The sequence below is a fragment of the Typha latifolia genome, chromosome 8 (assembly GCF_019914945.1).
Source record: "Typha latifolia isolate L0001 chromosome 8, TyphaL0001v2, whole genome shotgun sequence".
NCBI lineage: Eukaryota > Viridiplantae > Streptophyta > Magnoliopsida > Poales > Typhaceae > Typha > Typha latifolia.
In genome coordinates, this window is record NC_133093.1 from 2,246,292 (window position 1) to 2,263,862 (window position 17,571).

General features: G+C 35.7%; 2 protein-coding genes across 3 annotated transcripts; one reads left to right on the forward strand and one right to left on the reverse strand.

The window, feature by feature from the left end:
- Positions 1–715: 715 nt before the first annotated feature.
- Positions 716–11,297, reverse strand: LOC140794155 (protein S-acyltransferase 24-like). Of its 2 annotated transcripts, XM_073146052.1 has the most exons (14): positions 10,831–11,297; positions 10,294–10,434; positions 7,202–7,314; positions 6,699–6,778; positions 6,464–6,627; positions 5,206–5,338; positions 5,018–5,114; positions 4,475–4,532; positions 2,775–2,852; positions 2,570–2,668; positions 2,344–2,422; positions 2,097–2,245; positions 1,134–1,624; positions 916–1,035 (listed from the first exon to the last, which is right to left on the reverse strand). In XM_073146052.1, exons 1-13 carry the CDS (start codon positions 11,104–11,106, stop codon positions 1,178–1,180), a joined length of 1,914 nt encoding a protein of 637 aa, XP_073002153.1. In that variant the 5' UTR covers positions 11,107–11,297; the 3' UTR covers positions 916–1,035; positions 1,134–1,177. The 2 variants fall into 2 exon arrangements, with proteins under 2 accessions (XP_073002152.1, XP_073002153.1); XM_073146051.1 differs by having other exon boundaries at positions 716–1,624.
- A 3,044-nt stretch (positions 11,298–14,341) lies between these two features.
- LOC140793161 (DNA-directed RNA polymerase II subunit RPB7) lies at positions 14,342–17,192 on the forward strand. The gene is made up of 6 exons (XM_073144495.1): positions 14,342–14,499; positions 14,592–14,757; positions 14,840–14,890; positions 14,977–15,042; positions 16,218–16,286; positions 16,871–17,192. Exons 1-6 carry the CDS (start codon positions 14,384–14,386, stop codon positions 16,934–16,936), a joined length of 534 nt encoding a protein of 177 aa, XP_073000596.1. The 5' UTR covers positions 14,342–14,383; the 3' UTR covers positions 16,937–17,192.
- The last annotated feature ends 379 nt before the right edge of the window (positions 17,193–17,571 follow it).

A 17,571-nucleotide genomic window follows, 5' to 3' on the forward strand; every position in this document is an offset into this window, starting at 1 on the left:
TAAACACCTACTAGATTTATTTAATTGAATATTAATTACATAATACCCACATCTTTGTAGGTACATAACTCTCTTCGAGAATCACATCTTATATTTTATCTATTTTATAATTCACATTTTATTTTTTAAAATTTTATAATTTGACCTCTTTTTTTACCTATAATTCTCATTTAAGATTCTGACATTAATTTGACTAACTAATGTCGACTAAATTACTAAAATACTCTCTCTCTTTTTTTTTATCTATGCACCATCTTTCCACATACCTCCTCCAGTTTCCTATAAAAAAATATGATGATTTAGATATTCATAAATTATTTTATATTTTTTACGAAATATTCTTTAGTAGGTATCCAAAATATTCAATGAAAATTATAAAAAAAATGAGGGATCAGATTACAAAATCCTTAAAGATGGATGTGAATTACAAAATAAATAAAATATAGAATGTGATTTATAAAAATGTCTAATAAAATAATTAAAAAATTAAAAAGGAATCTAAACGTCCAACAAGGAATGCAGCAGTGATCTCTTAGCAGCTCTACTACCGTAAGCACAAGTAGCATGCAAAACAAAGAAAGATACAAGAACATAAGACACAGGTAAAGATGGCTAACTGTGCAAAGATTCCACACTGCGAACGTTATTAAATAGCGAAGAAGAAACTTAAGAACAGAAGAAAAACAGCAGCTCTGCAAAATGGCACTCAACTAGCTGTGGAACAATTTTCAGATTGAATTGACGGAATGCATTCTCATGCAAGTGACAAACACCATTCTGACAGAAAAAGAAAAAAGAAAGAAAGAAAAAAAAAACTGAGCATAAACCTACAAGACCACCCTGTTTGGTGGCAGACGACATGTCCGCAATTTCATGTGATGTTCATAGCAGCCCTTCCTATCAGGAGTAAGTGAATAACACTGAATTAGTATAGTTTCATATATAGAGCTTTCAGAGCCCAAACGAACTTCCATCTTTCTTACATCGATATCAATACCCATTAGGTCATAGGATTTACGCTCAATGTCTCGCACACTGCAGTAGACCAACTTAGGCAAAATTACTTTCCAAGGACAATAATCGGCTGGAAATGTAGACAAAGGAAAGCCATAAGTTGTTTTCCGATGACTTACACCTACAAAGAGCACACTCCCATGCTCTTGGTTGAGATTTTGAATCACAAGGGCAGAGCACGTGTGTAATGGTGAGCATTATTGCGTCCAAGGCCTATTCCCAAGCCCAGTGGAAATCCATCGGTCTTACTCTTGCTTGGATCACACTTACCCTTGCTTTCGTCAGAATGAGAAGAACCAGCATGACCATGGCATTTTGAACTCTTAGACTGACGATCAGCACAAGCATGGCCATTGCTATTACAATGAGAATGACCTTCGCCATTCTGCAAAACTGCACTTCCAGTCATCTGAATCAACCCCATTTCTTCATCAGAAGGTGATTCCGGTTCTGGACGTTCTACATCCTCATTGTAACCACTTATCAAGAAGTCAGAACAGTTTTTGAGAACACCGTGATCATATGGGTTTCTGAACCTGCCACCAGGACCTCTGAGATAACTGTACCGCATGATGTTCGCCATCTCATTTGTTGTTATGTTCCTTGAGATCTGCATAACAAATTGGAATAGATAGTCACTATTATTGAGAGTGACAGAAGATAAGTGTAGAAACTAGAAACCTTCCCGAAGTGTATATGATCATGAAGTTCAGAAAGTTCAAAGTATTAATCAAAACACGTCACAACAGGACTCGGATGGTAAGAATATAAAATAAATAGACAAGTGGATTGTGATCAAGCTGTTACATATCAGCATAAAATGCTAATTACTGCTTGGGTTAAGAGTACTAATCGCAAGGAAACAAATTTGCCAGAATCTGAGAACCTAATAGTTTTAACTAGGTCGCATATCTCCATTAAGCGAAATCAATACTCCCCTTTTTACCATAATGTCATAGCAAAGAGCTCAAACACTTGATGACACCCAAATGAATTGATATGTCAGTCATAGCTGGACCAACTGCATCGACCAATTAAAATTGAGGCAATAAAATATTAGTTATATAGACTTCCTTTAATACCTGTGATGCCTGTACAACAGTTAAAACTGCAACTCCAAAGAAAAGAAAAAGATCCATAACAAAAAATGACACTGCGCCAGGATGGTGGGTAGCAGAATAGTTCAGCCATGCACCAAATGATGCTGGAGCAGCGGGATTCCTTACAATTCCTACAAAACAACAATGATCAAAATCATAAAACAAGTAGTAAGTACTGATAATGAACTCAGAAAGGAAACTTGACAAAAACACACCAGAAAATACGTACTTATAATTGTTACTGCACCAGTAACAATCATTGCAGAAACTTCTAGAATGAGAAACATAAAGAACTCCCATTTATTTCTCTGCAGTTGCAAGCCATTGTCTATGGAATCAGCACAAAGATAAGGAAGCATAGTACATGAAAAAGAAAATTGGTGATTACAGTACAATATAATTTTTATAGGTTGACTAGACGAATTAATAGGACACAAATTTCCAAAAGAAAATACCTTGCCAATGCAATTAGATACCCAAGGACAGTGATGATCAAACTGTTCAACACAGCGATCACATGTGGCACAATGCTTTGATCGTAGAGGCCTGACAATCTAAGAAAATTTTAAACAATAGTAAATCAAGAAATTTCACAAACATAGATGATAATTGAAAACAAGGGTTGAAAAATTAACACAAGAGAAGAAAAAAGAAGATTACCTTGCATGTTGCGCATAGCTGGGACCAGTTCCCAGCCAACAGAGCTGGATTGCCTAATTCCATCCTTAGCAGAGGTTCCTAAAATTATACCAGAATTATAAACTTGCCTACTTTCAAATATATGTAATTGCTTATTTTTTGACAATGGAATATCTGTAAGGTTTCAACTTCCAGACATGCTACAACCTATATATTGTCTTATTTCAGACAATATTGTATCAAGAAATAGCCCAACAGGAGCAGGGAGAACAACAAGTAAAATACTATTCTGAGTAACGAAATTAGACATAGCCTAATGTATTTGTAACAATATTATTCTTATGACAAATAATTCAGCTAAAAATTGAACTTTAACAGAGCAGTTTCAGAATTCATGTTTGAGATGATGTCCAAAGGCCAAAGTTGAACAAGTTCAAGCAACACCCAAGTTCCATCAAAAGCACATCCCAAAGGAAAGGGTATCTAGTGCAGGTGGCTCCCACCTACACGATGCCTAGGAAGGGAAGATCAATGTAGCATTATAGCCATACCCTCATTTCTAATAGGACTAATCCATTGCTTGAGTGTCTAACCTTTTAGATACAGGGGATAAGCCTTACAAGGATACCACTATGTGGAAGAAAGTGCAACATAGAAGTTCTTTAATAGAACAGATATATCATATAATAAGGCTTTCCACAATCAGATTAGAGGAAGAGCCTGACATAACAGAAATAACAGTTTCCCAATATTAAGGTTGAAGGCAAGAAGAGAAAATCAAGCATTTTATAACTGGACCTCCGTATATCCCAATTTAGAACAAAGTCACAAACTTACTTATATAGTTTTAACCTAACTCAAACTCTACATACCTTTATCGTCATCTATTTATTTCCTACGTTGAGGAACTGAACACATCTACTTGTTTAAGGATGGCCCCAAAAGGCAGGAGTACTGTGAGAACAATTTCTTGTCAAAACCAGTGAATATCTTTTAAGTTGATTTATTTTCACTTCTAATATTCTTCCCCTAATCCTGGGATCTAAATTGAGTTTGAGAAGTGTATCTTCTACTTAATAATGCTCATACGTACATGCTTCTCATAAAATCTTTCTAGTGATGGTTCCTGGAAACCATCAATGTTAATGCTTCTCAGTTTCTTGATATGCTCTTCCTGAAAAAAAATCAAGTGCATCATAATGCAACTCAATGCGCAATAAGTAATCTGACTTATATCACTGTATGTATTAGATAGCCGGTTGATCCAAAGCCAAAAATAATAGAAAGCCTTTAAGATACCCCCTCACGTGCAACTCAGATATATCATATGTGGATAGATAAAAGATAGTGAGTTGTACGGCACTCCACACCACACAAGAATAAATAAAGAATTAAATGGGAATATATAAGGTTTGGAAACAACTCAAGAAAATTAGGCGCCGATACCATATTAGATAACTGGTTAACCTAAAAGCTTAACCTGTTAGGTAAAATAAATGTATCTCAGTGCAATAGAATGTATCATGACCAAAGATATATTTTGAGTGCAAGAAAAAGAACAATAAAAACTGAAAATATAAGCAAATACAGTGGACTGACAATTTGGTTGAACAACTATAAACAAATGAACTAGTTAATAAAATGTTATCAATCTAATCCACAGATAGAGGACCAAAATATTTGTTATGACTAAGATTATCTAATAAAATTTTGAGACTCACATCATCTCTTAGATTCTGTGAATCCCGCACATTCATTCGGATATAACCAGGATCTTTCCTGCAGCAAAAGACAAATTTGTGGCAATGAGATGGATGGAAGGCAAACCAGCAAACCAATGCATCCAAGATGTATGGCATACAAGGGTATAATAGGTAGCAAAATATAGATTGACAGCATATAGCAGATATTTGCTTCAAAGTAAAGGCAAGTTGATTTTGTCGTTTAGAGAATACCAATATCATATAGTACCTATATATATATATATATATTTGCAGTAACGCCTGTAAATAAAATGATCGGCAATAAAATCATTACATTACAAGTTTGGTATGGACAAAGATATATTATTTTCTCGCAAGATGATATTTTCTATCAAGAGAGTAGTATTAATCTCTAGTGAAATTCAAAGAAAAAGAAGAAGAAATGTAAATAGTTTCAGAGCGCACTAGAAGCAAACAAAATTTGCAATGTGCATCAAGTAGCATATCTTGTACACTTGAGATTTAATACATATAAACACTAAAGGATATAAAGATATATACCTGCTACACCTATAAAACATAACTAGTCCTGCAGTGGCGAGGAGAACCCCTAACCACTCAAACATTGTAAATGCAGCTGTCAGCTTCAAAATGTCAGCTGTAAGAAAGAAATTTAAAAATGAATATTAAAATATAGTTTTGTGAGATGATTAGAAGAATATGCTTCAAATCATGCACTGGCGGTGTACCTGAGATGACTGAATGTATATATGTAACAAGCAACATAATAATTATAAACCAGAGGACAGGCGCCAGTCCTAATTTTGATAACTTGCCAAGCTGGCCATCGCAGCGTCTCTCAAATACCCTTCTAGCGTTCCCCTGCCATGTGCATCTTATTTAGGTCATATTAGCTCTAATGATCTTCAAACCACAGTAGAAGCAGGTGTGGTATCTCAAAACTACTATAGAAAGGAAATTCAACTGTATTATCTCTGTAAAAGCTGTCGGACTACTTTGCACCAAAATAAAGTAGATTAATATTACAGAACTACAAATCAGTTATGCAATAACCAAAATGCAGTGACTACAGTATGGTCAGTATACTTTGATCTCCTATCAAAGTACAATCTTTTAACAAAATTACAGAGGGTGCCCAGAATATCCCTTCAAACCTGAAACCATCTTGGAAAAAGCAAACAAACTAAACTCCAGCTAGCTTACAGAACCTCCTACTTTTCCCTTGAGTTTACTATCAGAACTGAAAACCTTAAAAACCGGAATACTAGCATAGAAAAAGTCAGAAGCACAATATAACAAGGAGGAAGTAGCTGCAGCAATTAAAATCTCTGTCACAGAAATCATATACTAGAATCCTTTCAAGGAAAAGGTAAAGTGACACAAACAGTAACATTAAGAAAAAAGTAAAGTAGAAAGCATCCATTGATTAGAGTTTGATCATACTTGGGGTCATAATCTATAAGGTCCACTGATCGTCTAACTTGTTAGTAATTTGATTTTCTAGTCAACTAGCACCCCTATATAGCCATAAGACTACTTGCGTGCATTGCATGCATCTGTATTTTGCAGGAATAAAAGCACTTATACATCCTTATCTATAAGCAGTCAAAAAGTTTAGGCAACTTGAACACATGAAATTAGATACAAATGAAATGAGGCATCAATCTTCCCTGAATAACATACACAAAATTGAAAAAAAAACGGTGTCAACATAAGACAACATCTCAGATGAAGGCAAAAAAAAAAAAAAAGACATCAAATAAAACTAGATAAGAAAACGAGAATCCTTTTTCTAACGATCAGAGGCATGTATTCATTGTTCAAAGCCACACAGCCTACAGAATGATAGAAAATTTATCTTATTTTTCTGAAAACAGTGCATGAAATAAATAGATAATCCAAGAATTAATGAATATCAGGTACCAGACAAGCAACTACAAAATCCTGATCATTATTAGATAACAAGTCCAGATTCAGAGTACCTACAAGGAAAAACGCAACTTGCCGATGATTCTTATCAGAAGCAAGCTGAGCTGGAGTTAAACCAGTATTGTCTTGCACCGTTAAGTCCTCCTTTTTTCCAGCTTGAACAAGCACAGTGCATGCCTCTAGATTTCCCCGAATAGCAGCCCAATGAAGAGGAGTGCATCCTGATGACAAGAAGAGTTTTCAATGGCTAAGGTGCTTCAATGATGAACAGGAAAATATTAATAGTACATACCCTCTTTATCTTGCCGCCCCCTATAAGCATCCAGAAATAACAGAAGGCGTATGCAATCAGCAAATCCCTTATAAGCAGCCCTACAGGCTCCAATAAGTTAAGATCAGAAAAAACTAATAATTAAAAGAAAAAACTAAAGGGTCGTGAGAAGTATCATCGATTGAGAAGTAAAATAGAAAAAAATGATAAAGTTTTAAAAGATTAATTATGAAATAAAAAATCTAAATTCTCCTTGACTAGAGAAACAAGATATGAGATGACAGCATATGTTTTTCTTCTTCTCTTTTGGTAAAATACAGAATTTGTTAGACCTGGTGCATCATAATATTGATAGGTAACAGAAGAAGTAGGATTGCTTTTCTTGTAACAAATTAAGAAAACATGTGCATACAATTGATTGATGACATATTGACATATGAAAACTTTGAAACAGAAGCTCAATGAAACAATTAGCTAAAACTATAATCCCATATAACATTAAAAAGGGAAGTCAAACTTTGTACCAGTGCAAAGGACTTCTTCCATCATTATCAGGGACATCAGGATCAGCATTCCATTTGGCAACAATATGGTAGAGAAATGCTGTCTGGCCATACTGAGCTGCAACATGTGTTGCCTGTTATCAAATGAACAGATGATCAAAATCTTTCAAAATGGTGACTGCAACTAGGTCACAGTAGGAGCAAACACAATAACATCATCCCAGTTTTGTGTAAATATTGATCAGTGAAACAGGGGGAAAAAGGGCAAAAGCATAAAATATAGCTTCAATCTACAATCCACAATTGCCAGAGCTACTTATTGAGTTATTTCAGATGCCAAGATCGATCAGAATAAAATCTGAAAAAGAACCAACCATAGGTGATATATTATGTTATTCCAGTAATCATACTTAGTTTTGTCATTCATCAGTAATGGACTTTCTTTTAATCCTTTCTTATTGAGATATAATACTTAACTAGTCAAAATAGTGCATTACATATGTGTGCACCTATTCATGCAAAAAAATAAGACTACCTCATTGCAGTAAAACAGTTTAGTCTAGTACTAATATTGAACAACAATGAAATCTCAAATCAGGCAACGTGAATGACCAAGAAAGATATCCAAAAAGTTTAAAGATTCAATCAGGAGATGAACTTATGGAAGAACCAAAAAGGATGGATGTATGAAAGATAGAATTCCAAGAATATAAATCAGAAAACAGTTGTCTAAATGAAAAATAACCTGACCAGACAATATAATAGGATAAAGATCAATTTTAGGCCTAGTGATCAAATAAGAAAAAGGTCTCCAGTTCTCCACTGTATAAATTTTAGTTCACCAGTTAAATCCAATTTCTTCAATGGACCACCACCCCTGATTGTATGGATGTAAACTCGTGAGCATTGATCCGATCTCCACATTCATCGACGGATTTGAAAACTTCAAGCTCGGGACATGAAGCAACCAATCATTTTAATCCATGGATTTGCTTACATTGCAGGGAAAGAACTTCACCCAATGGATGAATTTCAGTTGGTGAATAGGCATCAACCAGTTCATCTATCCGAAAATCGCAAAAACGTGCAATCGGGGCTTATAGTCCGGCATTTCGTCTTCGCAGAGCTGGCCAGGTCTTCAAAGAAAGGTTTTCATGCTTAGGTCTAACTAGATTGGTTTACAGTTTGTACTTCATAGATATCAATCCTCAGTCGTTATCTTCACTTAATGACATCAGATGGACTCAATTTGCAGCAGGAAATCCCCCGATACTAGGCTAGGACAGGAACAGAAGTAATTGGACAGCAGAAGGTAATGAAGGAAAGAAAGAAGAAGAATAGGAGGTGCAATTAGGAAGAGTAAGAGTTCTAACAGGTAAGGGTCGTGGCTCAATTAAAAAGTGAATAAGACTCAACTAAGGAACTTGTAATATTTTGACATGTGGCAAATTTTATTTTAACCACTTATATCCTTAATTATTTGAACCATGATAGGGTGGTTACATGCCTGGATAAAATTCATTACCAACTGCTTTACATAGAATTCTTTCGATCCAAACTTCAACCACCAAGTGGTTTCACCAACAAACTATTCATTTATACGGCCTGTTACCTTGTATCACCATGACACTTCAAGATAATAACAAACAAAATAGTGATAGTAATATGCCTAATACTAGGAAAATCACCACCAGTAAGATATCCCACTGTCAGTCACTTCTACAGATTAAAAAAGCAAAATTAGGACTAAACAAGGAAGAGCACCTTATCTTAAGTTGGTATAGCAATTGAATGTTGCGTAGACTTGCAAGGGCTCAAAGGAGCTAGCATCTATTACTTACAATTAGCTTGAAGTTGTACGATTGGTATAATAGTAATGCTTCTCCTTCTGATTACTGTGATGACTGATTGATTGATGAATATTTGCTCAGATGTTTCATTATATGATAGATATCAATATTTCATGATTTACTTAACTTATGTGGGTGATCTGTTAACTGGTCTTGCACTTCATAAACTTGTTTTTTCTAGTCAAAATAAAGAATCCAAACTCCAAAGCATATATATTTAGAGAAATCAAAACTATGAAAAAGAATAAAATTTTCAGCAGAAAAGAAGTCACAGTATAGTATATCCTGTACTAATAAAAATATAAGATCCCTATTTATGATAGGCAAAAATCCATTTTTTTCTAGTTGCATTGTCTACAGATGTCCTAAAAAATTAGATCCTCTCTCTAACTACTCTTTTCTTCTCTCTCCTATTAAGCTTTCATTTTCATGCGCCATTATACCACCATAATCAACCTTGTCAACACTGACAATTTCTCCTTTGGCTCCTACTTAGTTCTCAAGCTTTTTTATTTAGCCCATCATATTTAATCTGTAGCCTCCAACTTTCAAGATGGCATCCAGAGTTTCTTTTATTAATTATTATTGATTAAAATATAGCATTCAGTAGCACATAATTAGCTAGTAAACCAGGACAAATCTTAACTCTATTATTAATTCAAGGCCACAGAATAATGCAGACCAACATAAACCATCATTACAGTAAATCACGAATTCCAATTCTAATTTTCCATTATAATTTGTGAAATTTTTTAAAAAAAAGGCCCTTGTATTATGTTATGTCAAATTACGGTTAATCCTCTAATAGACTAGAATCAACACCAAGTTTGTTTTCTAAAGTAAATCTGGCAAGAAAAAGTGCTTCCAAGGAGCTTACATAGCAAGTTAAAAGGTAAAAGTCATCTACTTTATCAGGTATCATTTAATTAAGATCCTGCAACACAAGAAGAGTCCTTTAGAAGTTCCTCAAGATATGGAAAAAATTTAAATAACTTTCAAGGTAAATTAGTTTCATTCACGTGACATAAAAAAGGACAGATTTTTTTTCTTTTTAATCAACAAGAACAAAATTGATGTGAAGGGAAAAATAAGCTTTCGTGCGTGAACTGGTAAAGTCCCTTCAAGAACTAAGCACACACAGTGCGTTAAGAACAAGCTTCACAGAAACTCAAAATTATGGCAAAACAGACATCAAAAAGGTAGAAGTTAGTAAGCAAAGAATTAGGTATACAACAGAGAACAAGTTAAAATTTGAACTCAAACCTGATAACCATATAAATCTGCTGCATCAACACGAGCACCTTCTTTCAGAAGGAGCTCCGCAACCTGGATGTGGCCACGAACTGCACTCCAATGGAGCGCTGTCTGCCCTGTGTGATCTGCTACATTTACATCTCCGCCATGCTGCTCAACAACCACAACTTACTAAATCATTCAATAACACACCAGGAAGTTTCTATTTCTCCACAAGTAGGCAAAATTCAGCAAAATCAAGCAATAAAAAGACAGACAGACGCCATCAAAACATGCATCACCAGAACGCAAACCCCCATAAAACGCAATAAAGGAGAAAATTGAAGAATTAAATGAATTGGCTTTCACAAAAATCTCCAAAATCCAACCAAAAGTAAAACCTTAGTTCGGTCACGAAGAAAGACACATCAACGATGTACTGGGCGGCGACATTGTGATCGTTAAGACCCATCAAAGAAGACAAATTTAAGGAGAAAACAAGTCCATAAAAACCTCTAAAATCCAAGAAAAGCTACAAACTTCTTGAGAGGAGACGAAGTGAGATACCTCAATGATGTATTGAACCGCGGCCGTGCGATTGTTAAGCGCCGCCCACTGGAGCGCGTAGTACCCAAGCGCATCAGGCTCCGCCAACGAGTGCCCCTCTTCCTCCACCAACCTCTGCAGCTTCTCCAGATCGCCGTAGGCCGCCCCGGTGTACACGTCGTTCTTGAGCGCGTCCTGTCCATCACCACCACCACCACCATCATCTCCTCCGCCTCCTGCTCCTCCGACTCCGACCATCTCCTTCCCCTCATCCACCACCTCGATCTCCGACGCCATCAAACCCTAAGACCCAACCGCAATCGCGATCGCCTCTTGGAACCAAGGCTTTGGTTGGGGGGAAGAAGGGAAGTTATAGGAAGAAGAAGACGAAGAGAAGAAGACCTTCGGGCGTTTGACTCAGTAGATTGGAGGAGGGCGGGGAGAAAGAGGAAACCAGGAGGCCAATAAGACCGGTCAGAATTGGAGACAAACCAACTTGAACAAATTAAATGGCTAAATACATTTCTTATTTTCTTACCATATTCATTTAATTTGGGAAAAAAATTATTCTAACTTTAGTAAAATTAGTAGGTACCTCAAATCTATTCAGATCTAAAGAAAATTATTTGTTAGTTGTCTTAGTTTGCATTTTGGACAATGTAAACCCATCAAGAAAGAAGTTAAAAAAAGCAAAATGATCAAAATTTTAATGGTTTGGATGAAAATTTATCTTCGTTATCATATTGGAATTAGAAAACTAACAGTTGCATATATATTTTGCCTTGCATCTATTTATTTTAATAAATTATCCAATCTAAATTGTGTTGAGAATTGTGATTGATATGGATCCATATTAGATGTCTGATTCTTTTGTTAAATAATAAAGAATATTTTATACTTGTTTATATAAAGCTATTACTTAGGGATCTTTTGAACTATAGTGAAACCTCTACGTTCGGGTGATTTGCTGGCGATTTCTCCTAACTCCTCCCTCTCCGATGGCGGAGGGAGAGGATCCTCGTGCAAGGGCCCCTTCACCTTCTCCTCCTAGTTCTTCGATGTCATAAAAGCTAAGGGAAATTTTTGTTTCTATTGCAAATTATGCTCGCTCATAAAGTTTTATTACAAAAGAATGAAGTACGAGTTGCTCTAGGCTCGGTCTCATCTCCAATATGCTACATGATAAGTTTTTTCGTAAGCCTCCTCTAATTCACGTGGTTGAAAATAAATTAAATATATTTTCATGTTTAGGTTTTTCAGCGAAAAAGATATGGGGATAGTTCTTACTAAGGGACTATGATTAGCTATAATGCTTACCCTTCAGGCCAAAAGAGGAGGAGATCACCGTAGTGAAGGTTCCTAGATTTACCTAAGAAATATTATAAGCTTCACATCCTTGTGAAAGTTGCGACAAAGGTTGGCAAATCCTTTTAGATGGATGAAATGATTAGATTTGACCAACCCTATCAAGTAGGGTCTCTAGCTTGGGCCACTGGGTAAACAATTCTATAAATATGTAACTTATGAAAGTCTATCATCAATGTGTTTCTCTTGTGGTCTCGTAGGACACCGTCTTGCGGAATGTCCAACCAAGAAACTAGCGCTACCAATAACGGATGGGAAAGATGAGTCATTTGCTACACTCAACGCTTATATTAATGTCCGTATGGACCCTGTGGCCGATAGAGGGCCAGATTTACGATCTTAGGATTCTTGTTAACTAACAATCATCCCATCCACTCTCCTTGTTAAGGGTATTTTTGTCTTTTAGTAAATTATTGAGATTGATTTTTTAGATAGACAAATAAAAACTTAATGATATCTCAATTAAACCAATACTGCTAGCATTTGAACTCGAGAGCACTCATACAACATGAGCTCATTTACCATCTAAACACCATCTCATTGATTATTGAGACTTAATCTTTTATTTATTAGAAAGTTACTATGAGAATATTCGTGTAAAAGAATATATATTTTGAATATTATACATGTAAATATCAACTTTAAAATAGTATACATGCAAATAAGTGATATTTTAAGGGTATCTATATAAAAAAACCTAATAATTTGTCCTTTAGTTTGGTTGACTAGGAACAAAAGCCCATCCACAAAAACTCAACTTTTTCCTACAAAATACTAATTTTGAGATCCAAAACTAAAATGAGTCACTTTTGTGTAATTTGAAACTAATTAGATATTTGGATATCTTAATTCAAGACTCATTTTATCATATAAAATTAGATATTAATGTTTTGAAAATGTAAAATAATAAGGGTGTGTATAAGAGGCTGCTAGGGTTTCTCAATATCACTCTAAGCTTTTCCTTCCATATCTCTCGTTAGTGCTATTTTCTCCTATATAGGAGGGGTCTATCCTTTCGTTGAGATCTTATCTCCCTATTTATCTTTTATCTTCTCATCTCCCTCGTCATGGGCTGCAGAGGTGAGTTGCAAAGGCAGGATGGCCCCCAATCCTCACTCCCTTGGTCCTCGCTAACCCATGGCTAATGTAGTTGGATGGGGTTAGGCTAGGCTTGGTCCCTTCTCAGCTCCTCGTCGACTTTGGCTATAAAGAACTTTGCATATTGCTTGGGATTGTTAGAATGAGTGGCTTGAGGGTTTTAGAAGTTTTCACCTGGTCATTTTCTCTCATTTCTATCAAATTTCAATGCGGGAAGGCTTTTCTTCCTCTCTCCCATTGGATTGGTGAAAGAAGTTTTGTGGCATTGTCATTGACTCTTTTAATACAATCATTTTTTCATTAGTTTTTTTTCTTTTTAAATTGCTATTTACAGCATTTTGACTTCGATGTCAAATTTTTTCCAACTATATTTGGGTTCACGTAGGACTATTGTGTTTGAGTTAATAGAGGTCGTGACAAGTACATTGGACACCAAAACCTTTTTGCTTATGTTTCCTCTAGGTATACTTGCTCTTTCAATGTTGTTACCTATGCAACCAAGTTTGAGGCTTATTTTAGGGTTGTCACCTGTTTCTGACTCTTTCTTTTTGTGTACCAACTTATATTATATATCTCAGTTATGAGCTGAATAAATTTCTTTATCTATAAGCTTTCTCTTAAAAGAAGAAAGCAAAAAAAAGAAAATGTGCACAAAAAGGTATTAAGAGACAAAGTATTCTATATATCTCACAAGCTATTTATGCCATAAATTACAAATTATCTCACTATCATTATGTCTAAAATTAAACTATTCTCTTAATCTTTCATTTATAGTACTTTGCTTCCGATTCAAATTAAAATAAAATGATTATTTTTTTCATCCATTCTATTTATGACCTGATAATATATTTATAGTAGGTAGGATAACCTGATTATGTCTCGAATAACTCAATTATGTTTTGAATAATTCGTTTATGACTTTAACTCGATCCAACACGAATCTAACATGACCCGATCGGCCGACCGCCGTCTCTACGACTAGCAATTCTCAAATCCCATTTAGCCGGAACCGAAGTGTAGCGGTATACGCTTCAACGAGGGGAGAGAGAGAGAGAGAGAGAGAGAGAGAGAGAGAGAGAGAGAGAGAGAGAGAGAGAGAGAGAGAGAAAGGATGTTCTTCCACATGGTGCTTGAACGAAACATGCAGCTCCACCCTCGCCACTTCGGGCCGCACCTCCGGGATAAGCTCGTCTCCAAGCTCATGAAGGACGTGGAGGGCACTTGCAGGTTATACTCTCTTCTTCCCCCACCCTCTTAAGCCCTAACCCTAACCCTAACCCTAATCCGGATTGATGGTGGTTTCATGATGTGTGACACAGTGGGCGGCATGGCTTCGTTGTTGCCATCACCGGCGTCGAGGACATCGGGAAGGGCCTCATACGCGAGGGCACCGGGTTCGTCACCTTCCCCGTCAAGTACCAGTGCGTCGTCTTCCGCCCCTTTAAGGGCGAGATCCTCGAGGCCGTCGTCACCATGGTCAACAAGGTCTCCTCCGCTTTCCTCTTTCGTTTTGCCTTCCTCTCGTTTTAATTTCCCGTCTGAGTTTGGAGTGATCGGCTTTTGGCAGATGGGTTTCTTCGCGGAAGCTGGGCCCGTGCAGATTTTTGTTTCGAATCATGTAAGTGTAGAAGAATTTGATGGGTAGTGAGGTGAATTTATGGAAGACCCATAATGTATCTTATGCTGTGTTCTGTTTTGTTTCAGTTGATTCCTGATGATATGGAGTTCCAATCAGGGGACATGCCGAACTACACGACTTCTGATGGATCGGTATGCGAAATGCTTATATGATTCCACATTATACTGATTTAATGCAAAATTAATCTTTATTGTTGTAAAAGGGGAGGGTGAAGCTTAGCCTCCTCTTCTCCTTTGATGTATTCAAGCAAAATCTTGAGTGCTCTCTTGATGTTACAGAGTGTCAAGGGCATTAAATGTTTGCGAGAAGAAAGATAACTAATTTACTTGAATTGTATTAGAGGATATGTCTTGTGGTGGAGGTTAGGGTCTTTCTCTACTTAGAATCGAGGAATTGCTGCACATTTTAGATATGATTTTGCTGATACTTATCAAGAACTAGTGAAATACTTTTTTGTCATATATCCTCATAACCTCTCCAGAACCTAATAATGCTCCAAAATCCAAAGTATTCTAACTTTTCTTCAATTTATGACTACTGATGACATCTATTGTTATCTTCTTTTAGATGCATCGTGTGAAGTGATGCTAGAGCACATCTTTAATAGTACCCTGATCCATTCTTCAGATTGGATTCTTGAATCCATTTAAAGCTTGATAAGTTGAAAAGCATCTTTAGGTTATTGGATATCTACTATTAGACTCGTCCAGATTGTTCTGTAATAACAATAAATGACAAAGCTACAAAAGAAAAAAAGACAATGGATAAGTTAAATATTCTTAAAAATTATTTTTATTTGTCTGAACTAGGAAAAAATGTGTGGTTATACATGTAACTAAGCTTAAGAAGCCTTCTTCTTCCTTTTTCTTTTTGGGACTGGAGTGCATATTTATCTAACTTTAAATGCTTATATGTGAATAAAATGCAGGCTTTGATCTATAAATAATACAAAAACAGTGTTTAAACCACAATCACTTTAAACAAGGCCCTGAGGTTGTAATTTTCCCTAACTTTTCTGTTGCATATTGGAGAATGGATCCAAGTTTACTCTTTCTTTTCTTGACTTGAGTACAAAACCTAGTATTTCACTTCGGTGACTCCAAACTCCAGGCTACAGTGTTCATCATAGCAGCTCAGATGTAAAATATAAGATTAATATACGAAAGGGCACTAGACAGTCTAATCAAGAGTATCTGGCTTTTGTTGAGTTTAATCCCATAGAGTGGTTTTCCTTCTTGCTCACTTCAATTTAAAAGCACTAGCTGTGTATCTATTTCTGACAACTACTTTTGGTGATGGTTAACAGGTCAAAATCCAAAAGGATAGTGAGGTGCGATTAAAGATCATTGGGACTCGTGTTGATGCAACAGAAATTGTATGTTTCGACTTTTTTTTCTTTCTGAAGTTCCTATAAATAATATTGACAGCTGATTATTTATTCTATTTATGAATCATTTTCATCCATATAAGGTAGTAAGGTACTAATCTTTGAGAAGGCTTAACATTTCTGCAGTTATAGTGTTTGAACTTTCAATTACATCAGGACACTTTTATTGCATAATTAGGATGTCAGAGCGATGGCTACTTTACAGTTGCTAGTAATTCTTGAAAATCTGTGCATGGTGTTGAAGCATAGACATGTATGGTTGTCTAAGATATCTTCTCTACATGGAGTTATATTCGGACATACACATCATTTAATTGCAGTATGGTTGCATCTTTGGTTGCATCTTTGGTTGCATCTTTGAAACTTCTGATTTTCTCTGCATTTAATTTCAGTAAAGGTTCGACAAATATTCTGCACTTGTAGCAACTTGGAAGTGGCTATACATTCATATATATTATGAATTGTGATCTTCATCATCATTACGATCATTTCGTTGCAGTTTTCATCCATCGCCTCTTATCATGTCTCGCAATTCATGAATTCTATGTCTAAGTCATATTTTGTTTGTGCAGTTCTGCATTGGCACTATAAAAGATGATTTTTTGGGTGTTATCAATGACCCTGGTGCAGCTTCTTAGTGAGTCAGCTGAGAGGAAGCCACTAATACTGTACACTTTGTGTTCCCTGTAATTTAAACTTTTGAACTGCCCTCCTGTACGAATTAGAAATATTTTTCCAGATCACCAAGTTCAGCGTAAAGACATGATTGATCCTATTTACAAGAATTCCTAGTGTTAGACTAACTGTGAAGGTAATATTCTATTAAAACTCTCAAAACTTTTATCATTTCGTTCTTTATATTTAAGGCTATTAATCCAGATTGTTCTCGAACAAGTTGTGTTTGGTTCAAAATTTTATTTGAGTCGACTCTCTCATTTAGTCATTTAATAAATGAGTCAAATTCAAGCCAAGATTTGAGCTTGGCATATGAATTAGCAGAATATGAGCAAGGGTTGGTTAACTCGCCCATATTTGGCTCATTATTGCTCCAATATATATATATATATATATATATATGTATAGAATCTAGCCATTAGAATTGAGATCTAGTGGTTATAATTTTAGTTTATTTTTGTATAACCTAGCAATTGAGTTGAGTTCTAAACTGGCTTGACTTAGCTCATCAACCTGAACACAACCTGGTTCGAATTCCTATTGAGCAGAACATGAACTAAGATTTAAGTTCATCTTTCCAGCTTTGCTCGTGTTCAGT